Source organism: Stigmatopora argus, chromosome 2 (genome assembly GCF_051989625.1).
Source record: "Stigmatopora argus isolate UIUO_Sarg chromosome 2, RoL_Sarg_1.0, whole genome shotgun sequence".
In the NCBI taxonomy this organism is placed as follows: Eukaryota; Metazoa; Chordata; class Actinopteri; order Syngnathiformes; family Syngnathidae; genus Stigmatopora; species Stigmatopora argus.
This window is the reverse complement of record NC_135388.1, coordinates 17,838,609-17,866,286: the sequence shown is the minus strand read 5'-3', so window position 1 is coordinate 17,866,286 and position 27,678 is coordinate 17,838,609. Positions and strand designations below refer to the sequence as shown.

General features: G+C 39.1%; 1 protein-coding gene across 3 annotated transcripts in view; it reads left to right on the top strand.

Annotated features, from left to right (window-relative positions):
• Positions 1 to 27,678, top strand: part of adamts7 (a disintegrin-like and metallopeptidase (reprolysin type) with thrombospondin type 1 motif, 7) — a 51,235-nt gene that overhangs the window by 15,824 nt on the left and 7,733 nt on the right. For all 3 annotated transcript variants that reach the window (XR_013297670.1, XM_077589818.1, XM_077589820.1), the window contains exons 9-23: positions 3,974 to 4,118; positions 5,221 to 5,313; positions 7,877 to 8,022; positions 10,827 to 10,996; positions 11,102 to 11,235; positions 11,968 to 12,088; positions 13,065 to 13,309; positions 14,260 to 14,401; positions 17,668 to 17,794; positions 18,396 to 18,609; positions 21,324 to 22,925; positions 23,000 to 23,152; positions 23,752 to 23,925; positions 25,064 to 25,210; positions 26,324 to 26,486. Coding sequence is in view for 2 of the 3 variants with exons in the window: in XM_077589818.1 (XP_077445944.1) it covers positions 3,974 to 4,118; positions 5,221 to 5,313; positions 7,877 to 8,022; positions 10,827 to 10,996; positions 11,102 to 11,235; positions 11,968 to 12,088; positions 13,065 to 13,309; positions 14,260 to 14,401; positions 17,668 to 17,794; positions 18,396 to 18,609; positions 21,324 to 22,925; positions 23,000 to 23,152; positions 23,752 to 23,925; positions 25,064 to 25,210; positions 26,324 to 26,486 (3,776 nt within the window). In the remaining variant the exon portion in view is untranslated. The remainder of the gene's footprint in view (positions 1 to 3,973; positions 4,119 to 5,220; positions 5,314 to 7,876; positions 8,023 to 10,826; positions 10,997 to 11,101; positions 11,236 to 11,967; positions 12,089 to 13,064; positions 13,310 to 14,259; positions 14,402 to 17,667; positions 17,795 to 18,395; positions 18,610 to 21,323; positions 22,926 to 22,999; positions 23,153 to 23,751; positions 23,926 to 25,063; positions 25,211 to 26,323; positions 26,487 to 27,678) is intronic.

Genomic DNA, 27,678 nt, shown 5'->3' with positions numbered 1-27,678 from the left:
CTCACGCAATTATATAATATAATAATAAATATAATCGGACATAGGCCCTGTCGTCATCATCAACAACAAAAGCCTAATTGTCATCACACCCAGAAACTGCGTATGACGAAATTGGTAGTGCTTCTCCATAAGGTGCGTTTTCTCGGCAAAAGACCCAAATAAGTGATAATTTTGGACTCGTAAATTGGCATTCTGCCAATTTTGTCATGCGCAGTTTCTGGGTGTGATGACAAGTAGGCTTTTGTTGTTGATGATGACGACAGGGCCTATGTCCGATTATTATTATTATTATTATGTTATGGATACATCGCATCACCCCCCCCCCCCGAGCGGATCACTTACCTCTCACTGTCTTTCACTCACCTTCAGTCAGCCAGTAGGAGGCAGATCACCGCCCAAACGTCTTTTCATATTACCTCACCCCGAAGTTATTACACGAAAGGGATTGTGTGTTGTGTTACCGCAAGTTTAGAGTCCTGATGGATGTGGGGAAAAAACTTTCCTTAAGCCTATTTGTCCGTACTTTGTGGGACCTATAGCATACCTGTCAACCTCTGCCGATAACTGCCCTTATAAATGATTATGATTCCCCTTACAAACCCCCAAAAAACCTTACAAACACCAGTTATCGGCAGAGGTTGACAGGTATGCTATAGCGTCTGCCAGAGGGCAGCAGCTGGAACAGATTGTGACCAGGGTGGTATGGGTCCTTATAACTTCGGGGTGAGGAAACATGAAGGACGTTGGGCGGTGATCCGCCTCCTGCTGGCTGACTGAAGGTAAGTGAGAAGACAGTGTGAGGTAAGTGATCCATTTTATTCTTTGTTGGCATCGGCGAGGCAAACCTTTTCGCAGTCGCCGGGATTTGGTTGCGCTCGGGAGCTGATGCGATTTGTCCATCATGGCAGAGTGCCAGCGAGTCTGAAACTATCACTTGTTTGGGCCTTTGCCTGGGAAAGCACACTTTGTGGAGAAGCACTACCAATTTCGTCATACGCAGCTGGGTATGATGAGGCAATTAGGCTTTTGTCAAGTCAATGATGATGACAAGCCTATGTCTGATTTTATTTATTAATTTTATTTATTTATATCGCATCTACTTCTGAGAGTAATTAAATTGTGTAAACCATCACCTGCATTGTCAGACCACAGTTTTCTACATGCTTAACAAACTAGAAAATTTATCGGGGTAACGGGGTGTAAACAGATGCTTGTCGTATTGTTGACTTTTGAGAAATTTTAATTGAAAATTATGGATAATTCACCTTTAATTACTTCTAAATGAATATTTGATTCTCTGTAGTGTCAGGCCACCCATCAAGCATGAAATTGAACAACCAAGTAATCTTTTACCTGTTATTTCTGATAATGTGAGTCAGGATGAATTTCACTAATGGTGGATGTAAATATATCATCGAGACCACAGGGCTTGGCAGTAGTATTCAATTGTTTGGTGGTGTGAAATGCAGAAACCTGTACATAAAGGGTGTCCAAACTGGGACTTGGACCCCCATGCTATATATTAACTGCCAACTCTGGCAGTGAAAAGTGACATTTTAGGGTCAAGTGGTACCTCTATTATTATTTGGTTCCAGAATTTGTTTTGTAACTTGAATTTTTTGAAAGTGGAGCAGAAGATATGAGAAACACACAAAAATTAGAGAAAATGATGAAGCATTCAAAAAATATTTTCTATTTGTGCAAGAGTACAGTGCACTGTAAAGAATAAAAAAACGTTAGCATACGAACACATCCACAAACTAACATCAAAATTAGAACTTATCCTTTTTATTAACATTTTTCTGTTTTATGATTAATTTTTTAGTCGTTTTATTAATAGCCATTGCTTCTTACCTGTTTGGGTTAACGTTCCTCTTCACCACTGCTTTTTCATAAATAATCGACTCTGTCACTATGTCCATTCTTCCTCCTCTATTCAAAGGAGTAACAGTCTCTCCATCTCTTTTTTGAAATGCCAGAGGCCATGCCAAGGATTTGTAACATTTATGCTTCCTTCTGCTTCAATATCGTAGAGGTGGCAAGTGGGTTATAGCTGTATTACCTGCAATTTTAAATAAAGAACCAAGTTGCTTTAACCACACTCGAAAAACTAAAAAATCTCTAATATATAAAAAAAACATGGAGAGTTGTTGTTGGGAGATTTCTAGCAGGATGCAACGCTACCATGACAATTTGAAAATAAAATTGTGCATACAGGAAATGTATTGACACTTTGGGGGATTTCATGACTTGGATCATGTTTTCATATATTGGTACTCGGCACAGTAATTTGCAAACCAAAGGGTTTCATAACCTGAAAATTTCCTAATGCATACAAGCATTCGTAAGAAGTACCACTGTATTTCAAAAATGGCATTTCATCGAGGCTTAGTGTGTATGAGACCTTTTTTCTCAATCATATTAAACTAAACCAAGAAATGGCCTTTGTGCACATATAATTTCATGCTTTAAACAAGACCAAAGACCTTTAAAATGTCATGGACTTCCGTTATACTATGGTCAATAATTTTTATTGGGTCCTTGTTCAAGATTCGTAAATACCAGGTCACTGCAGGTTCATGTGATTCCATTCATATATGTAAATGAATATAATTCATCAAAGAGTAGACTGCAATAGGCGTGCAAGATATAGTGATTAATTTAAAATTGTCTTGTCAGTATATAAATTGGGCTTCTATGCATTACTTGCCCACTGATGAAGTCAAACTTTATTATATGCATAGTTCTGAAAATGTGACATGAGCAAGCCACTTAGCAACTCATCCCAAATCACTGGAAATAATAACGATACAATAAGACAGACTTTCTTTTGCTAAAACTCAATTCACATTGCGTTTCTTGGCCATGGCTTGCGAGCCAGGCTGAACAAATCAATCACTTTGAAAAAAAATGTTTTTTAAAACAACTTTTTAAAATATTCAACTTGATTTCATGTTGCCTACAAAACTTAAAAATAAGTCAACCTATTCCACTTGTACTTTCCAGTTTTGATGAAAAACTTGCAAATGCAAGTCATCACTCAAAATCCATGATTTGTTTGACAGCTCTTGTTAAATGCTTAAATGTTCATTTTGTGTGTAGTGACTTGAGCACAACTTATTAACTACATGGTGGTCATATATCTGTTAAATGAGAACTTGAGATCAGTTTGACTATTTGCATGCTTAAGTATTTGGCATGTAAGTCAAGTCTGCATTTCATTACACAATGCCTGCAGCAGTCGAGTCGACCTTCAAATGAGCTAATAAATGCAGATACACATTTAATTAAATTAAATCTCATGTTGGTGTCTTTCTGTGTGGGATGCATTTTTCAAAATATGGCTGCATTTAAGCTATGGCACTTTTTTTACTCTGATTAAAGGTTATTCCTGTCACCTGACAGATAATCAATCTACATGAGTAACTTGGAATTTAACTTTTTCAAATCAAGTCATCAGTAAAGTAATTGTTTCTCTTAACACCAAGTGATCAAACACTTAACTACAGGTTAAGGTACTTTTACAAGGTGCCTGGTGACCAAAAAGATAACAGAGAGCAAGAACGGATGCTATATAGGATGATGCAATACACAGAGTCCATGCTTTTGAGCGTGAGACACACCCATTCAGGCCATTCTCACCATCTACAGCACAACTTACACTTCACATTCCCTAATATTATAACTTGACCTTTGTAAAAATAAAATTGAGTTGCATGATCCTAAAACTACATTTAATAAATGTAATAAATACACTTCTTGATAATTGTACTTGTGTACTTTAGTATAGGGGTGAAAACAAAAATGGTATGTAGTAATAATACGTAGGGGTGATCATACTTCGTGGTTTTTCGATTGTCACGACCATGTTTGGTCTACATTATCCGCGAAAAATGAGGGATTAGTGTACTTTGATAATCTGAATCCTGCACTAAATCAGATATGGATCACAGGGCTCTTTTATGATTTGCAGTCGTGGCTGGGGTTGGTGCCTTGATGACGCTCCGGCAAAAGATACTATTCCACAAGGCTCGCTGCTTCCTGGGGTTTTGTACAATGCTGCCCATCAATGCCGGTTACAGTATGGATCAGGATCCCTGCTGTGTGATGACATGGATGTAAGACAAACACGTGGACCACATCACCTGTTTCTTTTTTCCTTTTGCATACCTGGATCTGCTTATACAAATGAACAGTACTCCTTTGATCCAAAATTTTAACCGGACTTGAATTGAGAAATATTTGCATTCAAATAGGAGGTACAGTAATCAGTAATATTAATGAGAATTTTGCTGACAGCTTTCTTAGTTAGTTCGTAGATATAGTATGACTACAACTAAATTTCTTATAATACAGTAGATTTTTTTTACTCTATTCTGCAAAATTAGACAAATGCATACTGCATGACATCTTCGATGGCATGGTGACTGAGTGGTTAGCATGTACACGCAAAGATTCGAACTTGATCTCTAGCCTTCCTGGTTTCAGTTTTCCCCCTGTGCTTGATTAGCATTTCTCCTGGTACCTGAGTATCATCGAACATCCCAAAAACATGAATGCCAGGTTAATGGAACACTCTACATTGTCTGTAGGTGTGAATGTGTGAGCTTGTTTCTTCACCTGCTGCCTCATATTGGTTAGTGAATAGTTGCCAAAGGTTGACCTCTGCCGCTCGCCCAAAGTCAAATGCGGTAAGCCTAGGTGCTCCCGGCGACCCCCATGCAAAAAAGCAGTCCCACGTACAAAGTATAAAATCTTCATCCAAATTATTTGTAATTTTGTGTAGCTATTTATATTAGGAGACAAATAATTTTTATTTATACCGGATTAAGATTTTACTTCAATCATCAATGCACTAGGCCAAAAGGCATTTTGACACCCGCACATTCTGCGGAATGTCAAGGCGAAATGACAGGGATTTGCCAACAGCAAACCCGCACCCGCAGTTCAATGAATCAATCACTGAATGAGAAAAACTCCTCGATAAACAACACATTTGACCTTTTGTGTTATCGTTCAACAAAACCAATTATTACAGCGACCTCAGTTCTCTCTTTGCTGTTTATGAAAGAAAATTCAAGATAAGATTTTTTTTTTGTGGGTTAGGCCCACTATTTCACACCAATGTTTGTACTTTCTTCTGCATAAATCTTCCCTGGTAAAAATAACAAGCGCAGAGTTGGATATTTGAAAGATGAAACAAATATTTTTGTCTTTAAGAATGTGTGCAGCACACTGTGGTGTACTGCGGGCGCAGCATGCCACTCCAAACTGGACGGGGCTGTGGATGGAACCAGTTGTGGCCAAGATAAGGTGAGTTTTTTGTTTATCAGTCATGACACAGCTCGTGGGTGTCAGATTTATCTGGTTTTCCGTAGCAATTCAAATGGCGCAATCAAACAAATAAAGTGTCGCTACTTTAGGTTTTTAGCAAAATTGGATTTGTTATTTTCATTGTGGTAAGAAAATCTGTTAAAAGTTTTCAATTTTACCACATCAGGGCCGCCTCTTGGTGTAGAGGTTCACTCGCCTGACTTCGCACGGGCAGGCGCGGGCTCAAATCCTGCTGTTGGCGTTATGACTATGTGTGGATGGTTGTTTGTCTCTCTGTGTGCCCTACGGCTGACTGGCGACCAGTTTAGGGTGTAGTCTGCCTTTCGCACGGAGTCAGCTGAGTTATGCTCCAGCAACCCTTGCAACCCTTTCGAGGAAGCGCGGTATGGAAGATGAATTAATTTTACCACATTATAGAGGGTTGAGTTTCGCCAATTCCCTTAAAATCTTTTGAATATATGTATATTTCAGTCGTAACTATTTATTAGCAAAAATCCTCCATGATTTCTGAATTCAAGTTAAAAAAATATATATCAAAATTAATTAAAGCTAATTGGTGATACACAGTCATAACAGCCCTCTGGCAGAAAACAACTTCGATGCGACCTGTGATGACGCAAATAGAAATGTCTTCATGAATGTTTTGTAAAAATCAATTTCATTTTAGAGGATTCCATGGTGTATTTTGATGTTCCAATCTAACAATGTCAACAACTGCCACAAAATTTCAAGGCCACAATTATAAAGAATTCATATGGAAAACAGTCCATGTGATGACACATTCTTGCCACAAAAAATTAACATTACCTTCAGCATATATTTGCTTTAACAAACACACTACATGATACATCAGAATATTTTCTTTTGTAAAAGCATAACTGTTGCTAGACTACACTCTGTAAACTTGTCATTTTTCATCTGGGGACATGCTGAGGACCTGCTAGAGGAAATGCAGGAAAATTCAAATATGTGCAGTAGTTAGATACATATTATTTTACCATATATGTGTGTGTGTGTGTGTATGTATGTATCTATGTATGTAAAAATGCAAATGTATTTGCAATTTCATCCATTTATCTTCTGTACCGCACGTCCACCTAAGAGTTGCGGGGGTTGCCGGAGCCTTTCCAAGCTGACTTCGGGCGAAAGGCAGACTACGTCCTAGACTGGTCGCCAGTCAGCCGTAAGGCACACTGAAAGACAAACAACTATTTGCACTCACAATCATACCGCTAACAGCGGGAATCGAGGCTGCGCCTGCCCGCAACAAATTCAGGCGAGTGAACCACTCCATCATCAGGCAGGGATCTTTGCAGTTTATTTTTCAAAACGGAAAGTAATTAAAAACAGAATGAATGACTAAACTTATCTCTACTCCTATGTAAAGCCCAGTTATCCCAAAAAATGTTTAATTTGTAAGATAGAATTTATTCATAATGGATATGATATTTTACCCTACAGTGGTACCTCGACATACGAGCAATTTGAGACACGAGTAAAATTTTGAGCAAATATTTATCTTGAGATACGAGACAAATTTTGATATACGAGCAGACACCGGACGCAAGAGGCTGCTCATGAGAACATCATGGGCACTGTCTCTCTCCCCGCAACCCCCTCGTGTAATGTCTCTGCGAGCAACTCCCTCGTGTAATGTCTCTCTGGTCGCAACTCCCTCGTGTAATGTCTCTGCGAGCAACTCCCTCGTGTAATGTCTCTGCGAGCAACTCCCTCGTGTAATGTCTCTGCGAGCAACTCCCTCGTGTAATGTCTCTGCGAGAACTGGGCAGAGCGTTGCATTTTTTCAGTGTTTTTCCCCCCGTCGCTAATACGAGAGGAGTACTACTTCCCGGGCAAGTTGGCAAGTGGTCGTGCGTTATCCTATTGTGAGGACATTTGTGTGCATCATTTTGGGAGTATTCTTAAGGGAATACAAAAGCAAACAACCCTCGATAGGTTGCGTCAAAGTCAGGGTGGAGGCAGGGCAAATAGAGCCAACCCGGCCAGGAGAAGAAAGGTATCAAAATTTAAAACAAAATTAGAATTAAGTTTAGTGTAATGTTAGATTAAACTTATTTTTGAGTGTGTCTGCATCGTAATCCAAGTTCATTTAAATTTGTTTATGTTATGTTACGAACGCGTTGCCGTGCAAAAAGTCTCCCCCCTCTCTCTCTGTCCGTCTCTCTCCCCTCCGCGAAATCCGTCTAATTTTAATAATATTAAACACATTTTAATAGTATTAAACCACTAGTTATTTGTTACTTTGTTAATATATGGCGAATTAGAACAAATAAAAATGTTTTTCCAATCCAATATCCTGTTTTGGGTGTTTTTTCAGAGGGTTGGAACAAATTATTTTGTTTTCAGTTCATTTCTATGGGAAACGTTCGTTTGAGTTACGAGAAAATCGACATAGGAGCTCAGTCTCGAAACGCATTAAGCTCGTATCTCGAGGTACCACTGTAATGACTTTGTCCTCCAATCAGCCAAGGACATCAAGTGTTAATGAATGCAGTATTCTAAATTGTGCTTTTTTTGCCAGTGGTGTTTCAGTGGGCAGTGTATCACTGCTGGACATTACCCAGAGCGTGTCAATGGAGGCTGGGGTACGTGGAGCGAGTGGTCAGCATGTTCAAGGTCGTGTGGGGCTGGAATTGAGAGTGCACAGCGGGACTGTGATAACCCAGTGTAAGTTCAATGTCCATGTTTTTACATTCATACTAATAAGGCATTTTATCAGGCACATCACACAGACTACCTCATTAAATCCAAAAGAGGAGTACAGTATTCCCTCGAAATTTGCGTCTAATGTAGACCAGATAATCAAAAAATCGAAAAAGCCGCAATAATCGAAAATTTGTTATTTCTACCATATGTACAGCTTTTCGCTTCCATACGATATCATGAAGTGTAGATATGAAACATTACCCAAATATGCATATATAAATACTGTAATGACCGACCTGGATTTTCAATTTATTTTTTAATCTAAAATGTACCACATTAGGTTATGGTGTATAAATAAAGAATTATTTGACATTTTACATTCAAGATCTATCCTCCCAGGTATTTTCCGTGCCACTGTTTGTTCTACTACAAACTTTGTCTTTGTTGCACCTGAAAGGCACTTTTCTCAGTTAGGCTTCTTGCCTGGTCCGCAATCGTCTCCATCGTGCCAAATGACATTCTGGGCACTTTAAACGCAGAATGTCATACATACCTGGTAGCGTCGGAACCAAGGTTCTAAAATAACAAAGAATGTCCAAAACTTTAATTTGAGGATATCTGTGAAATCTGGAATCCTTTAACAAACACGACATTACAGAGTAGCTCTTTAGGGTCACGAGGTCAGCAGATGTTCAAACTCTGTATGGAGAAAAGTAGTGTAGGTAGAGGTATCGAACATAACCAATCGACTTTACTTTGTCATGATGGGTCAGATGGAATGGTTAAGCGAAAACAGGTTCTTTATTTAGAAGGTGATTCTAAGTAATTGGATTCAAGGAGTCCTTTGTTATATTGGGGTTATTGATTCTGCTTTAAACACAAATAAACTGGGCTCAGCTCCTAGTGAGTCAGCAGAAAGTGACTCATGCTCAGTGGTGGTTGGGCAATGTTACCTTGAAGATAATCTAACACTGAATATTTATGGATTTATGACTATCAAGACTTTTTAAATGTTTTTAAATTCATTTACATTTAAGTCAATCTTACTCTGTATAGTACCAAAAAAACACAGTGCTTCACAGACAAGCATTATAAATTGCTATATTAAATACATTTTAAAAAACTGGACTATGTATATACACATATACAGTCGTACCTCTACTTATGAATACTTATAGGTACGAAATGTTCAGGTTATGAAAACCCTTTGAGATACAAGATCCAAGTTACACAATCCCCCAAAACGTAAATGCATTTCCTGGGTCCGTTTATTTATATTGAAATTGTCCTGGTTACATTGCGTCCTCCTTTAGTTCCTCTTGGAGCCTCCCACCACCACAAAAACTCTCTTTTGACTGCCATTTGTCTTTTTTTTTTAAATTATTGGTGTGAACGAAATGAATAAGCGGGCCCTGCTATCTATTGAGGCAAAACAGAAGAAAAGAATGTGGTGTGCGGTTGTCATGTACTATCGTTCTTGTTTGGTTTTCATTTTTGTCAACCTTTCACGTAGGCTTGTTATCATTTGCAGGCAGACTTGAATAGCTGGAGGAAAGTATCAGGAGTGTTATGTGATAGGAGAGTGTCAGTGACAAAGTTCTAAAGACAGAGCAGTGGCAAGGGCAGCCATGATGTATGGCCTGGATAGAAACAGTAGCTCTGAGGAAAAGACAGGAGGCGAGGCTAGAAGTGGCAAAGATGAAGTTGCTGAGGTTCTCCTCAGGCTTTTCTGCTTTTATATCGATAGTAACCTTTCTCCCTTGTTCCAGCTTTACTTCCTGGCTTTGTGTTTTCATCATGCGGATTTTTTGCAGTTGACACGACAGAGATTTGAACATATACTTTCAGAGCATAGATTCTGCGTCTTATATAATGCCTTGGCTTCCACCATTAATAGAGCCTGAATAACAGTAATTAAGAATATGTATTTACTATAAATAGAGACAAACTGTTTTATAAGATGCATATTTGCTGTATAGGCATAGAAAGCTAACCAATTGTTGTGGTAAAAATTTCATGGAATGGCATCATAGTTTGTTTAAACATTCAAATTTGGCAACCTATTCAAATTTTACCTCTGGTGGTCAGATGAGAAAAAAAAAAGAAGAAAATTGCACAGGTTGGATTAAAGTCTACCCGAGATGCCATTAATACAGATTATCCCCAAAGGTGTATTTGCTACTTCTTGGCCAGCATGGGGTAGACGCCGTGACGCAGAGTTGTTGACAAGCAAATCCAGATTGTGTCCGAATGTCTTAATAACAAAAAAAAACTGAGCAGGATGAGTATTTTGGCAAATACAAGGCTGGTTACAAACAATCTAAGATTGTGTGGTTCTTTTGGTTGGCAGTAAATTACAAGGAGTGCCTAAAGAACATTGTTGAAGTGTGATAATTAGACACTTGCACATTATTGCCAACAGAAATATCAGCTATTTCAGATGTTTTTCCTTCACATTTAGCCTAGGGATAATGTGCTCCCCTGATGAGGACAAAATCTTATGCCAAGGTATAGTTTTAGTATTTTATTCGTCTTACTGAGGCTGCTTGACGCCGGCACTGTTTGGGTTTCTGTATTAGCAGGTGTTTATTCATGTATTGTATGTCTATGGTCCCAAAGCATTTAACTTCTTTCCCCCCAGGTTTGTTTTTGAGTGTTAAATGTGCATTCAACCTCTGAGCTTCAAATTAGTTGTGGACACTGAGATAAAAAAAAGAAAAGCTCATATTTCTATTTTCTTATCTTTTAAACAGCAATTAAGGTATTACTCTTCAATGAGTTCCTCAAATGCCAAAGCAATGAACTGTGTTAACCTTGTCCTTTAGTCCAAGGAACAGAGGGAAGTACTGCCTAGGAGAAAGACGGCGATATCGCATCTGCAACACAACACCGTGTCCAAACAACGACCCCAGTTTTCGAGATATCCAGTGTAGTCACTTCAATAGTGCGCTTTACAAGGGCAAATTCTACAAGTGGGTGGCAGTGATCAGCAAGGGTGAGCAAAAATATTTTGATTCAAGTTGACAAGATGTGAACTGTGCCTGCCACGATTCCCGTGTTCTGTCACACTTAGTCACATTGTGTGTCTGTTTTGCTTCAGTCAGTCCTTGCGAGCTCCACTGCCGCCCATTGAATGAACATTTCTCCGAAAAGATGCGTGACGCTGTCGTTGATGGCACTCCGTGCTCTGAAGGCAACAAAAGCAGAGAGATGTGCATCAATGGCATCTGTAAGGTAGTACCACATCTAATATCTCAAAGGAAAAGTATGATTTCATCCATTAATCAGTTGAACTGAAATATGCTGTACAGTCTTCTTTTTGTTGTCTGGGAAGGGTAATCTGCGACAGCTGTTATGCAGTTGACATTTTTCATTTCATGTCATTTAATATACTGTGGTTATCCCAATCCTCTCCCCAAGATAACAACCACTTGACTATCTGGGACAAAATGCCAGTTACTGATACGCTCTTTGCCTATGGAGTAGACTCCAGATTTCGTGGCATTTTCTGACATTTTTGTGCAACACTCTTATTTCCCAATTTCGCAGTTTTAGGAATGTTATTATCCATGCAACCATTTTTTCCTCCTTTTTGCTTGTCACCATAAGGGTCACAGACTAGCAGTTGCTTTAGGTATTCTACCCTGCAAACTTCAAATGATTACCAGTCAGTTGCTGAGCACATTGTTAAATCAGTGTGATGATTTAACTTAACAAGCACAATAAAATTGCATTCAGTAAAACATTCCAACTTTAGCAAAAGCTTTTTGTTCTTGTACAAAGTAATCAATCTATCGATGTAGCGCAGAATTGATTTTTTAAAAGATCCTGAAGAGTTATCCTTCCAAACATGCTTGCAATCTGCCATTTAATCAGCCATGCAGCCACAAAGTCAGTTTTCTGTCTCCAGTTTGATATAAAAAAATGTCTCAGTTGTTCTTGTTATTGTTATCTGCTGTCATACAGAATGTTGGCTGTGACTACGTGATTGAGTCAAATGCCATGGAGGATCGCTGCGGGGTGTGTCTTGGTAACGGCTCCACCTGTGCAACACTGAGGAAAACATTCGAGGAGAGTGAAGGACTTGGTATGTTTTCGAGAGAAATTACAATTGATTACACAACTGAAAAGAATAATACAAAGCAAGTATTAGTTTTGAGCGTGGCCCGGCGGCGGCGTGGTTAGCGCATCGGCCCCTCAGCTCTGGGCTCCTGGTTTCAAATACAAGTTTGTCCACCGGTTTGGAATTTGCGTGTTCTCCCTAGGCCTGTGTGGGTTTTCTCCGGGTACTTCGGTTTCCTCCCACATTCCAAAAAACATGTATGGTAGGCTGATTGGACGCTCTACATTGCCCCTAGGTACGGGTGTGAATGGTTGTCCATCTCCTTGTGCCCTGCGAACGGCTGGTCACTGATTCAAGGAGTCCCCCGCCTGTGGCCGGAAGTCAGCTGGGACATGCGCCAGCACCCCCCGTGGCCCTTGTGAGGATAAAGCGGTTCAAGAAAATGAATGAATGAAAAAGGATTAGTTTTGGACATGTTCCTCAAATCACCTTATTTTCTAAATGATAGATTTTTTCCCATGTTTTTTCAGATACTCTCAAACATTAATGTGATTTGGTTGAAAAATATTTCTATTGTTAATGTAGTATTTTAACACAATTGTGAAGGGGATGCATTTCTGGGCCGTCTATGTCCTCACGGTAAATGTGCCACCCGGACGGCCGCATTGGGAACCAGCTCTTATGCTCATATCTAAAATTTGGTTCGTACCTCAAGGCAAAAATTTGCTCTGAATTTTCCTCGTATCTCAAATTTCTCGAATGTTGGGACACTCGTATGTCATAGTATTACTGTACAATAATAAATTTGCTAGTGAGAACCATCGTTACAAAGAAATAGTTTACAACGACCCTTCGTGAACATTTTGTTTTATGTTCAAACACCTTCAAAGAAACTTCATCGATCAATCTGTCCAGAATCCTTTGAATTCTGTTTCACACAAAATGCATAATCTGTGATTCCACAAGCATTGTCACTTAGACAAGATGTGTTGTCACCAAGGTTACGTGGACATTGGGCTAATCCCAGAGGGATCATGGGACATCAGGATTGAAGAGATGGCTGAAGCTAGAAATTTTCTAGCCCTTCGAGGCGACGGTCCCGACAATTATTATCTGAATGGCGGATGGACTATACAATGGAATGGCGAGTACAAAGCAGCTGGGGCCGTATTTACCTATGAACGGACAGGACATCTGGAGAACCTAACTTCACCTGGGCCTACTTTGGAGCCACTGTGGATTCAGGTGGGACTGATCATAAAATCCAATACTACTTGTCAATAGATGTGTTTGGTTCAAAATTACAATTAATGAAATTCTCCTCATCAATGTATTTTTGATCACTATGATTCCCGCTCGGTGGCGGTATGATTGTGAGTTCGAGTGGATGTCTGTCTCTCTGTGTGCCTTACGGCTGATTGGCGACCAGTCTAGGGTGTAATCTGCCTTTCGTCCCAAGTCACCTGAGATAGGTTCCGGCAACCGCTGCAACCTTTGCAAGGATGCACGATACGGAAGATGAAATAATGGATTGTTCAATGTCAAATGAAATCAGAAATGGTGCTGTCGCTAGGATGGATTTTTGTAGATATAGTTGTACGTGAAAAGCAGATTGGAGCAGACTAGCCGAAAAGCAGAAAATGAAAGACGGTGTTTGTTTGATTCTAGCATACTCAACATAGAGAATGAAGGAAGATTGCCGACTAATTGAGTTCTGTCACCAGAGAGGCCATTTAGAGATTTGTATGATGTGGGTGCCAATCTCACTAAGGGACATTAATAATTTTGGGTGAAAAAAAAGACAAAAGGTCCAGGTTTTAGTGTTTTATTCACTTCATTTATCATAACATTTCCCTATTTAATGAGGACAACTGGGTGAACATAAAATAAGCAACATATGTTTTCAATATGCTCAACACATATCAATTGTGTTCTTTGTGTATTTGTTCAGTTTGTTTTTGATGATATAGTTGGATTACATACATTATTTTATGATCTTAAAATGTCTCAGGGCCCTAATCAAGCATCAATTTATTTGGTACTGAACCACTTATTCATACAGAACATTACAGTGTTTATCAATTGTTGTGTTGGTGTTTTGTTGTTCAAAAAATGTACAAGGCGGGTTTTCTTCACTTAATCAGTTCCATTAATTTTGTCTGACTTGCCACTGTTTTTGTTATTCATTTTCTCAGCTCCTTTTTCAAGAGGCAAATCCAGGAGTGCGCTATGAATACACAATCAGTCAAAGTGTTTCTGAAGAAAATAACACCCTTGCTTCAGTATTCTTTTGGAAATACGGTTCATGGACTGAATGTAGTGCCACCTGTGGAGCGGGTAGGTGAAAAAAATCCTTGTTTGTCGAGATGTCAATTAAATAAGACCGCTTATGCAAGTTTTTAATATTATTATTGTAAAGGGTTCTAAGGGTTTTTATAACAGTTCTGTTAAAATAGCCCATGGACCGGCAACCATTGCACTTTATACATAAACTTTTCCTATCTTGTTAGAAGTTGGACCATTTCATAGGTCCATTAGGTGTTATGCAAGTGTGTGTGACATCGGCTTGATTTCAGCAGGTCAGTATATCACAGCATCACTCAGTGGGCTGTCTAATGTCAGCGAATGTGCAACGTTTCCCCCTTCTTTCCCCAGGTAGAGCTCAAAGTGTGGGAAAAAACTAGCACGCATGAAAGCATTAATATAATTTTAACTCTTGTAAGCAGCTCAACATTTAGCCTAAACATTGCGCATGAGCATGGGCGGATCAAAAACACTTTTTTGGACTGCAGCTGATGAATCAAAGGATTTTCATTCATTCTATCTGAATAATAAAAGTACAGGATTCCACTATCTCCGTCACCCCTGTGACCATGTAGAAATTGTAGACGTGTGCTCGAGCAAGATACTCAAACCCACGTTGCTCCTAATGATATCTTTGTTTAATGGTGCGAATACCTAGAAGTGTTGTGCAAATTCCCTTCCCGAGCAGTGTGTGGGTGGCGGGTTGACTGTCCTCCTCGACTAATCTCAAGGCCAGTAGTTCTTAGGTGCTAAGGAGGTGCCATACCAGGTGCTTTCTTTTCATCCAGGGGGTGTTCACGGGTTATCCTCTGCTCCCCTTTGCCTGCCTCCTCCTATCTGTCTAGGCTCTGGGTTTTTGCTACTGCCTCTCTCCCGTTTAGATTTGCGGTGAGCTTCCCTAAGGCTCTCAGAGCGTGTGGTGGCTTAGGTGTCTCGGTCCCATTTGTGCCAATTATGCGATTAAAAACATGACATTATATATTTTTGCATCACTCGAGCCGAAAGTTGCTCAGGGTCCCCAAACATCAACTCTTGGTGATATTAGGTCAGTGTGAAAAAATAGATTTTAGAATCATTTTGGAGGTTTATGTGATTCCTGCTGATAAAATTTTGATGACAATGACTATTGTTAATATAGGCGACATAGTTTTAAATTAAAAGATTTTCACCTGTGGATTGAAATGTAAGAAAAAAGACACAATTGAAGGTGAAAATGTATTTTCAAATTTACATTCAACATTAAGAGCATATTATTATTCAACGAAAGAAAGCAGTCTTTAAATTGAGAGTGATGAGCGGCATGTTAATTAAGCTACTGTACTGCTGCTGTGCCTACATGTGCAAGTTGCTATTTTTAAAACAGTGGAGAAACTCACATTTCAGTGGGAACTGTGTTGTTGTTCTCCAAGTTACACTCCAACAAAGGTCTAGACTAGTGCTTCATCTATCGGGGAAACGAGGGTATTGCAGGGAAAAGGGAAATGAATGAGGTCATTGATTTTTACTATAATTTGGACAACGTCGGCGGGCCGGATTAAAAAGCCTAACGGGCCGTATATGGCCCGCAGGCCGTAGTTTGAAAAACATGTACACACAACGCCAGTAATACGCAACTTATTGATAATTTTGATATTAGATATTTAGATATTAATGCTCTGACATTGTCAATGCAATCAATGACAAACTCTCTCTCTCTCATGATTATAATTTTGAGAGCGAGCGAATCCGGGAGCGAGCGAATCCGGCGACGAATAACATGTACACACACGCCAATAATACGCAACTTATTGATAATTTTGATATTAGATATTTAGATATTAATGCTCTGACATTGTCAATGCAATCAATGACAAACTCTCTCTCTCTCATGCTTATAATTTTGAGAGCGAGAGATTACCTGGTTGATCGCTTTCAACAGTAAACTCTCTCTCTCTCTCTCTCATGATTATAATTTTGAGAGCGAGCGAATCCGGCGACGAATTGTCCGTTCGACGAAATGTCCGTTCAACGAAATGTCCGGCGACGAATTGTCCGGCGACGAAATGTCTGTTTGACGAACTGTCCGGCGACCAAACATCCGTCCGACCAAACGTCCGGGGACGAAGTGTCCGTCGACCAAGTGTCCGTTGACGAAACGTCCGGGTACCAATATAGATAAGTAGTCAACGTGAATAAGTGGTCACAAAAATACACAAGTACAAAAGTGTCTAAATTGGTTAGCAGCTATTATTGTGTTTATTCTTTGTTCTGAAGGTTTTTTTTGTAAACACAGACATAGACACACATTGGCTCATGCAGTGCTGAAAAGTATGTCAACATACATATACATAACTGATGAGCTGTGGATTTGGTCCTGATAAAAAGTAGATTGCAGCAGGTTGGCTTCTTAAAAAGTTGATCTTGAGCAAATAAAGTTTGAGCATCCCAACCCGCCCTAGATGTTCTTCTGCAATGGGTTAAAGCAACGGACAGAAACAGCCTGGACAATTAAGTTCTCTGAGTTCTGGTTGAAAATGCCTTATGAGCATCGCATTCTCTTCTCACAGCAAACAGTGCATACATTTAAAATCATTCCTTTTGTAGCCAGATATAGCATCAGATATAGTACAATTCATCTATAAAGCATTTTTATTATTATGAGTCATGGTAAAATTGGGATTTCCATTCTTTTAAAATGTGTTTAAATCAGTGGTTAGGCTTAAATGGCCCTTGTATAGTGGCTTTTTCTTAAGAGCAAGTTTGCATGTACCTGAATTTAAATAGTTTATGCACAAACGAATAAAAGAAACACTACACAACTAGCACGGACATTTCCCCAACGAAACTCAAGAGTGTCATAAGAAATGGAACACTCACAGCTAGTTTTTGGAGACTTCGAACGCATCCTAAGTGGGAATGTTATTGTTATGCATGCAGCAAAATGAACTGAAAATGTGATTTATTTATTTCTAATGAGACGATATGAAGAAGTGGCGAATAGTTCCTAAAATACGGGAATGTAAGAAATAATATTGTAGTTCATCTTGAATTGATCAAATGCTGAAAAATAATGATTCTCATTATTTAATCATATATGTATTCATTTATTTATTTAATTGTATTTAATGTTGAGCCTCCATTTAAGTACTAAATACGAAGTAAGCTAATTGTGCATTGGTCACGAATTACAATAGTATTCAGGTTTTTGTTGTCTTTTCATCTCATTCACAATATTAACATGATATTTTGATGAGCTTACAATAGCGTCTACGTGTATTTGCTTGCTAGCATAAAAACCTTTTATTTTATTATTACTCCAGGTGTTAAGAGGCACATGCTTTACTGTGTGGAGAGAACTAACGGGATAGTGGATGAGTCATTTTGCGACCCTTTCACCCGACCAGATGACAATCAAAACAACTGTAACAAAGAGCCTTGTCCAGCCACGTGAGTTTGCCCCTCAGCTATCCCCTTCTATTTAGTTCAGTACTTGCCGTAAACAACCTGCACAGGTTTGCAGTTGTCCAAATGACTTTATTTACTATTGTATTTCAATTATGTTGTGTGATAAGCAACAACTTTTAACCGTCAAGAACAATTTCATTGTAATTTGGAATTATAAACAAGTGGCGCATGTAATGTTCATTATTCCATTTGTCTATGATAAGGACACTGCAGTACTCAATTTTGCTGTTAAATTAGATTTGTAAATTCTAATTTGTCATCGGCTGGAAATATACTAAAACATAAGACAAAAACATTTTAAAAAGACAAAGGAGATAAGGACACATTTCAAAAGAAGTATGAAAAGGGGTGATTTGGAGCTTGGGTCGTGTCTACAGATTTATCTCACAACTGACATTATATATTGAAATATGCAAAGTCCAGTATGAACCGCCACTGATTGGGCAATTAGCCTAGAGCATTCATATTCCTGAATAAATTATTTGCTGCTGAACTTCAAATACATGAGTCACCCTCTTCAGGTGTTTTGTGAAATTTGACTGTTTCTATCACAGATTTACTACATCTGTGTCTCTGAGCACAGGTGGTGGGTTGGTGAGTGGCAGAAATGCTCGGCGAGCTGCGGCAGCCTCGGATTGGCTGAAAGGACAGTTCTGTGCATACAACCCATCAGCGTGGATGATCAGAAAGCCTTGCAGCCCAGCCAATGTGAACACATCCCAAAACCTGGGTCTGTATTGTCCTGCAACACACACATCCCATGCCCATCAGATTGGACCACTGGCAGTTGGTCCAAGGTAAGTTGGCCTCACATATGGCTGTGAATATAAAAATGCCATCAAAACAATTCCTTTTGTCTGCTTGATTGTGTCTTGACATTCAAGATTTCAAATTGGAATTGAATTTACTAATACAGACTGATTTATTCTAACTATCATCTGCTTTTGGATTTGAGTCTTTAAAAATTATAGTATTAATATTGCGCTTAACCTTGTGAAAAAGGAGGATTAACTACTCGTCTTTTGTATTCACCTTGTCCGGTTTTTCACTATGCATACTAAAATTATCCCAGAAAGATTACAGGACTGCTACCACATGTGATAGGTTTTTTTTGTTTTGTTTTGTTTTTGTCTTACCGAGGAAATGTCCCATTGAGATTGCTTACCCTTTTTTCCTCAGTCCTGGCTGAGAGGCAGCAAAGAGTTACTACAATTACATTACGGTTCAAATGATTTGACAGCAAATTGTCGCAGCTTCAATGCAATAAAATTTCAATCAAATTATAGATAAAACAGTTCATTTACTGAAGTACTCTCACTCTGGATGTGAATTTCCATTATGTGGTGTCCTCCAGTTTTGAAGATAGCACAGAAAGGGAAAAACTTTGCAGGCTAATTGAACAGTTGGCTGCAAAATGTTGTTGGAAACGCAAGGTGTTAGTCTCAAAGCACAGTATAGTCGCAGAATAGATGATTGGATAAAAGTGCGTGTGAGCCGACCTTGGGTTGAACAAAGAAATCCATTGCATTCGAGAATATGTTTCACAATAATGGCTCGCAACATGCAGTTGATAATAAACCAAAGAAAAGCAGGTTTGAAAGTGAGAGCATCATCTAGAAAAATACCATATTTTCAATACCTGTTTCATCATATATTTTGAATTTAAATGACAATTTTTCCACATCAAACTCATCCCCTTAGTGTCTAATTATTTCATGCATTGCTGATGGGATTCTTTTGTATTCCTCCACATCTTCAGATCACCTCTCTTAGAAGCAGAGATTTCTATTCTGTGGTTGAAAATCTTGCCTCTCCTCATACACTGCTGTAAAAGTGCTGGGTTGATTGACTGGCCGACATTGAAGTTAGAAATTAGTTTCAGTAATACCTTGAGATTCAAGCTTAATGCATTCCGGTACCGAGCTTGTGTTTCAATTTACTCGTATCTTAAATCAATTTTTCCTATATAAAATAACTAAATACAAATTAATTTGTTCCCACCCTCTGAAAAAAAACAACTAAAAATAGGATATTACAATGGGAACACGTTTTTAATTGTTCTAATTCACCACTTACCCTCACAAAGTAACAAATACATATCTAGTGGTTATGATCTGCAATAAAATGTGACATTATTGTGTGCAGTATTGTACAGAGTTCTTACCTTTGAAACAAATGTAGCGGCTGACGGCAGAGGAAAGAGACTTGACGCGTTCTGTTCGCTACACTTTTGTGATACTACGTAACATAACATAAGCTTTAACTTAAATGAACTTCGCTTACTATACACACACTTAAAAGGGATGTAACTTTGTTGTGCTATAACCGGGGCAAAGGTGTTAATGTATTCCACTGCAGCTTTCGAATCGGAACTAGCTGCTTCCCTGTGCCTCACGAACTAGTGTACCCCAGTTTGTTTTTTAAAGTTATTGAACCAGCCACAACTCGTGTTGAAGGTTTCGACTGGCGTTGAACTATCCCCTTTCTCAACTGCTTGATTTACTTTCAAGTCCTCGCAGATTCCGCTAATTGTTTCTCCTTTATCCATATTAAAAGAAGCCCCTCCCTTTCTTCATAAATACACAGCTTGAAAAGGACCATCTAGCGGCCGCAACGTATGCTCGTATGTCAAATTTGTGTCGTATCTCAGCTCAAAAATTTGCTCTGAATATATATATATATATATATATATATATATATATATATATATGTATATGTGTATATATATGTATGTGTATATGTGTGTATATATATATATACATATATTTATATATATATATATTTATATATATATGTATATGTATATATATGTATATCTTTCCTAGGGATTTTTTTTAACATTTGATAATAATTGCAGGGGATAGAATAAATAAATGTACGTACATGTAGGTCAGCAAAGAGAATTCAAGCATGTTAAATTTTTCGGTCCCATTGGAGACTTAGAAGGACTTCATCTCATTAGGTTCAATGATACATTCATGTCTGAGCTACTCCTTCTGGTGAATTATTTTTTCTTTTTATTGTTTTATATTTTGTATGGTTCAGCATGCTGTAACTTTCAAGTATGCCTCTCATTCTTCTGGCAGATGCCTTAATGTTTCGAACCAAAAAGTTCCGTGTTCGGAGCTTTTCGAAATGTCTTTGCCCTTAACTACAGCGCTTTCACCCCCAGGAATGAAAAAGCTCTTCTGCAGTTTCTTCAGATCATATAACAGTTCCCTTCTATGCTCTTTGAAAGAGGATTTTTTTTTACTGAGATATGATAACTTGTCCCCATGTTTATCACCGTTCTGAACTTGGTCTGAGTTTTAATGGTAATATCACTAATAAAATATTACAATTTCTTCCCAGTATTGACATAGGAAACGTTTTATTGTTTTCTCCACAAAAAAAATATTTGCATAATAACTCCCAGTGGTTATGTGACCGCCATGCGCTTCCACTTTGCCCAAAATAATTGTCATAAATTGAGATTGAGCTAATGTTTTCTGTAACTGCCTTTTTCATGCAGTGTTCACTTACATGTGGAGGAGGAATACGTCGACGTACTGTTACCTGCTCCAGAAACACTGGGGTGGACTGTGACCTACAAAACAAGCCTGACAGTCTTAGTACTTGTTCAATCCAGGACTGTCCACCTGTTTTGGACAATTTTGGTGACTTTGACTGGTCTGGAAGTGGATGGACAAGCAAAGAGGTGGTTAATGAAATTAACTCCTTACCTGTGGCCAAACCATCTCAAATGTATAGTCCCACCAGACTGCAATCAAAAAACGATGAGCCAAACAACTTAAATAATATATTCGAAGACTTTCATTATCACAATAAGCTAGATAGTGAAGATAATGCTCCTAAAGTGGATGACTTTTACTATGACTACAACTTCATCAACTTTCATGAAGACTTATCAAATGAGAGTGCTGAAATCGATTCAGGGAACAGTCAAGTAAAAGATCTTGTGCTAGACGGAAAGCCAACTGCCATTGCGGACAATCCCCTTAATTCTTCAAGACCTTTTAAATCACAGATCATTATCAAAGAAAACGTGCATGACGTTGCAAACCCTGCAGGAGGACAACCCACTGAAAAGCATTCTATAAATATTGACATTGAACTCGCTGAGGATTATCTTTTGCCTGTGACCAGCACTCAATCACCAGAGAATGCTTCGGAAAAATATGGATACGGTGATCCCCTGTGGTCTGAAAACAATCAAACAGGAGCTCCTCACGATCATACTAACACAGTGCCTGCAAAAAGTAAAAAGCAGGCGCAAGATAAAGAGACCGACCACAATTCCACACAGGATGAAAGTCCCACAAAGGAATTCACAGTATATTCCCTATATGCTGCTTCAACGATTACAAGTAAAGATGAGGATGCCAAACAGTGGCATCAAACTAGCACTATGCCACTGATCTCTGCTGCTAAGGCTGTGAGCACCACAGTTCCAGTAACCAGAGGAGATTTCTATTTTACTCAAACTAGTAAAGAATCTACATTTTCACCTGACCTGAGACTGGAAAACATGCATCCGACTCATCTCAGTTCAGACATGGTTACCTCTAAAGATGCTTCGACAATGTCAGAAAATAACCTCAGTACGACATCCCTACCTCCCTCCGAGAGTTCTTCTCCTCTCTTTTCTTCATATCTGCTCATGTCAGGTAATCGAAATGCCCCAGGTGACATCACCTCGCCAGGTGTAACTCCATTTTGGCGGCATACAAACAAGACAGGATACCTTCAGCGCCCTCAAGGTGATTTACACCAGACAACATCAAAACAGATTCTAACTAAAGGTTCTACTGAAAGCACTACTACAGATTTTTCTTCATTTCCATCATCATTTCCATTCAGTCACTATGACTACAATCAAATCCCAATTCTTCCGACCGTGAAATCTGGTATTAGGATTGATCCAGACTCTACATATGTGGCCCCATTGTTGAAGGCTGCAGCCACTCTTCAACCTACCAACCCCCAAAAAATAACCACAAATGTCTCACCAACCAAACTTTCATATCTTTGGCCATTAGTTCTGAAAATTTCAGAACAAACACCAGCTGCCCCTCAAGTTGCTGCCTTTTGGATCACTGGAAACTGGAGCTCAGTGAGTCTTCATCATTTAATTCCACACTGTTCTTGCACCTGTTTTCTGTAAAATATTCTTGTATTTCTGGCCAGTGTTCCACAAGCTGTGGTCTGGGTGCCATCTGGAGGTCTTTGGCCTGCAGCACTGGCTCAGAGTCTGATTGTGACCAAGCAAAGAGGCCTACGCCCGCCCAGCGCTGTTATCTGCGACCCTGTTCCATGTGGAAAGTTGGTGAATGGACGAGGGTGAGATGGGTCTTAATTTAATATGGCATTAATTTTTCTGTCGTCCTTTGCCATTTTAAATTTTTGACATTTCTGACATTTTCGATTTGGTAAAATTATGTTATGTTACTTACTTTTTGGGTAATAGTTGCTTAAGAGGTTAGAAAGGCACTAATTATAGTAGATAGACACAATGTCGCTCAGTATGCAGTACAGAAGGTATACCTGCTTGCTGGTTGCCAGTTGGGTATTTTACGTCTCACTTTGACTTTAAGAATATTATGAAGTACGCTGATTTTTACTTGACTAACCTCTATATAGTATTATCTATTATCCATTCAGAACCAGCGATATTGTTTCAGTAGCATGATAGTGAATTGCTGTTAAAATAATTTCCTCACCAGGTGTTGGAATCCTTGAATGTAACATTCCTCAACTGGAGAATCTTCTTATTTTTTTGTTCTATTTTTTTCCAATTCCTTATCGCTTCAGCACTCCCTAAGGTTTCTTTCATTGGTATTTGGAAAAAGCCAACTGAATATTATATAAACCGGTGAAAGACATGGACTACAAAACCAAAGACACTCTTCAGAACTTAAGACTGCATGTCTTTTTTGCAGTGCTCTACGAAATGTGGAGGCGGTGTAAAATCCAGAGAGGTGCAGTGTTTTGACGTGCGGGATAACAGAACCCTACGGCCTTTCCATTGTCGGGCAATGTCCTCTAGGCCGCAAAGCCAAATGCCCTGTCACCTGCAGCCTTGTCTCGACTGGTACACTTCTTCCTGGGGCCAGGTGACTAACAAAACAGACTAACAAAAAGCAGACCAAGTCTTTGTTTGTGCACTTCATAGTGAATCTTTAAATCTCACTATACTTTTACAGTGAAAATAATAGCGTTCAATTCAATTCAACTTTGCTCCTGCTCTACGACCCTCTCTATCTGCCTCAAAGGCGGTTTAATAACATCGAATGTATCTGTCAACATGTAATCACATCACTTTTAAGTCTTTGTGACATCTTGTGATCTTTTTTACTGCCTGAATAGAGCCTATCATGAGTTTTCGCCTCATTTCATCCAGGTACGCTGAAAGAGCAGGGCTTATTTTTCCACCAACCTTATAGAAAAGATTTTAATAGAAACTTTCATGGGTGCCGCTTTTTACCTTTCGCCTTGTATCGTGTCTACCTACTATCATGGCGTGTTATCATATGGCATTAGATTTATCCAAACGTATGTGTGAAATGGGAAATACTATGTATGTAATATGAATTAGTGAGCACAAAAGTGCTCACAAGTACGTTTCGAGTGAACAGATGTTCTCGCTATTTTTTTGTAGAAATTCACAATTATATTCGGTGTAAAATGTAATTTTCTGCGCTTATCTCACATACGCGCTCCAGCTTTGCTTCCCCATATATCATCACAGGGGTCGCAGAGGGTGCTGGAGCCTATCCCAGCTGACTTCGGGCACCAGGCGGAGGACACGCTCAATCGGTGACTAGCCAATCACAGGAGACAGACAACCATTCACGCTCACACTCATATTTAGTGGCAATTTTGAGTGTCCAAACAGGCAACGCTGCAGCCATTTAAAATGGAATTAAGTCTTAAGTGCGATTTGAAGTGAGTTTCGCCTGGCAGGGAAAGCCGAGTTGTACGTGAGCAAAAATGGCAGAAAATTGTGTTTTACACAAAATATATAGTCTTCCCTCGATTATCGTGACTTCACTTATTGCTAGAACTCCCCACTGAAGCGATTATTGCGGCCATGTCTGGTCTACATTAAACGTGATATTCGAGGGATTACTGTAGTTGTGAATTTCTAAAACAAATTTTGTTCTCGACATTTAATATTACATACGTGCTATTTCTCATTAAGCACATGGACACTAATCAAACACCATATTGTTACGTATTCGTTGTGATAAGTGCTCAGAGGTGTGTGGAGGTGGAGGACAGCAACGACTTGTCACCTGCCCAGAGGAGGACCTTTGCGACACTGACCTTCGACCCACCAACATCCGTCCCTGCAATACTCAGCCTTGTGCTCAGTGGCTCACTGGATCTTGGGAACAGGTAGACTCCTGAGAAATGCACACCAGATACACTTAGCAATAATGACCATCTGGCCTGCACTACATACTACTCACAATGTCATTAGTTTTTGTATGGAAGAAATACTATGAAAAGACAGCTTGGAACAGTGAATAGAAACAGTTAATAAAATGAATGTTGAAAACCGATCATTTGACAAGGAGTAAACACAGTGGCAAAACAGTTTTTGTAGCAATTTTCTAATCCTCTAACGGCATGAATACATGTCCACCAGCTGCATCTTTCATATTCATTCATTTTGAGGCATGGATTGTCACATGCATACTAACCGTTAAGACTGCTTCCTCAATCACTGCTCTTTTCGTCACCTCTCCACATGACTCCTTATACCAGAGCTCACGCAAAGAAAGGCCTTTATATAATCATCCTAATCAATGAGTCATTTAATTAGACCCTGGGCCACTGCTTAGATTGTTATGGTGTCAGGATGAGCAAAAACATGATTGCATTTCATTTTATGTGAAGATTGTGCACACTAAAAACTTTAAAACTTTTGCATTGCAACCTAAGGTTTAGATACAACTAACTATGACCCCCAAATGTGAGGGAGCAGTCATAAATTGTTGGCTCTGGAGAAATGTATCACAAAGTTTCCCTGTTTAGTGAATTGTGCCTATTATGAATACATAAACACATTTGTGATAAAACTTTGACTTTTGAAACATCAATTTATTATGGCAAAACACATTCTATTGATAATGTACTCACAAATTTGAAATAGAGTGAACAGTTGTTTTTTGTCTGTGTTCATTATTTTTTGCCCAAAGCGCTGTTTACATCCACCATATTCCACAGTATGTAAACTGCAGTTAATTAATTGAATTCCGCAGACAATGCGACAGATAAAATCCCATACTCCCAGGAATAGCTATGCTAATGTAGGGAATCTGAAGTTGTCTTTTTTCTTCCCTTGGAGCTGGATCTTAAATCAAACTGCAACGAATGACTAGCACTAACATGACATTGAAACTACAAGAAAGGCATCACAACATTTTTTATAATCAATTCAATTAGCACTTTCTGCAATCATTTCAGAGCATTGTGTAAGAATTGAGTGACACATTTTCCCTTTAGTGTTCAGCATCCTGTGGCGGTGGACTGCAGCAGCGACTCATCAAGTGTGTCAATACAAAGGCTGAGACCGAAGAAGAGGTGGACCAAACTCAATGTGATCATGAAATGCAGCCAGAGAATACACAAAAGTGTAATCTGGAAGAATGTCACCAGGACCCTTCTGGTATGACAGTGAATCGCCTTGTGCACACTACACACACAATTTAGGATTTAGTCAACTGCCGTTCACTAATACGGTGATTATTTCTATTTATTTTTTTGCCATTTATTATAATTGCTAGGTTTTATTAATGAATTTCTATAATTTCAAGTGCCTACTTCATGGAAGTACCGTATTTTCACGACTATACAGCGCATCATATTTTTAGCCGCAGTGTCAGTAACGAGTGCTATTTCTGTATTTTAAACACACAAAGGATGCACTGTTTTTATAGACGCAGCCAGGCATGGCAAAACATACACCAGCTTAAACATGCACGCTACACCCACACGCTAAAAACATGTTTTTAAAAAGGCAACGGAAGCAAAACTGAGTTCGGTTGTACTTTATTTAGCCATTTTACTCACGTCATCATCACCCACAAATCCATCAAAGTCCTCATTTTCTGTGTCCGAATTGAACAATTGTCCAAATGAGTCTTCCAAAACGTCCCGTCTCTTCGTTCTCAGAGTCACCGTCATTGCCATGTGGCTCCACCAAAAGCTCGAACAACCGTGCAAGCAGGTACAGTCGCCCAGGCGGCCACAATCCATTCGCAAATCGTAGCGTAGAGTTCTTTAGTCAAGCCTCCGGGAATGACGGCAACCTCTGAGTTCATTTTCGTGACTTGGTCGCAAATCAAAAGTGACGGCGAGCCGTGAAAAAAGCCATCCGGTCGCTTGACATACGCCTCACGTAGCCATAATCTCATGTTGCGGTTCAATATTCATCCATATATAATATAGATATATATAGTTCGCAGTCTAGCTTTCAATGCTCTGTTGACGCCAACATCTAGCGGCAGGATTTCTTTTGTAAATACAGCCGAAATGACCGTGAGCACCAAATTAGTGTGTTCGCTGTCATACTGGGTGTATTGACAAAAGAACTATATATCCCAGCAGTCACTGCGCAGTACTTTTTCTACGGGAAAAATAGTAGGGGGCTGCTTGCCGTAGTTGTGAGAGCTGTAGAGGATGGTGTACCCTATCAACTGATTTATTTTATTTTATCGTGATAACAATTTTAGTATTGATCCATATATAAAGCGCACTGGATTATAAGGCGCCCTGTCTATTTTGGAGAAAATTTAAGACTTTTAAGTGTGCCTTATTGTCGTGAAAATACGGTAGTAAAATATAGTATTGCAGTGGTT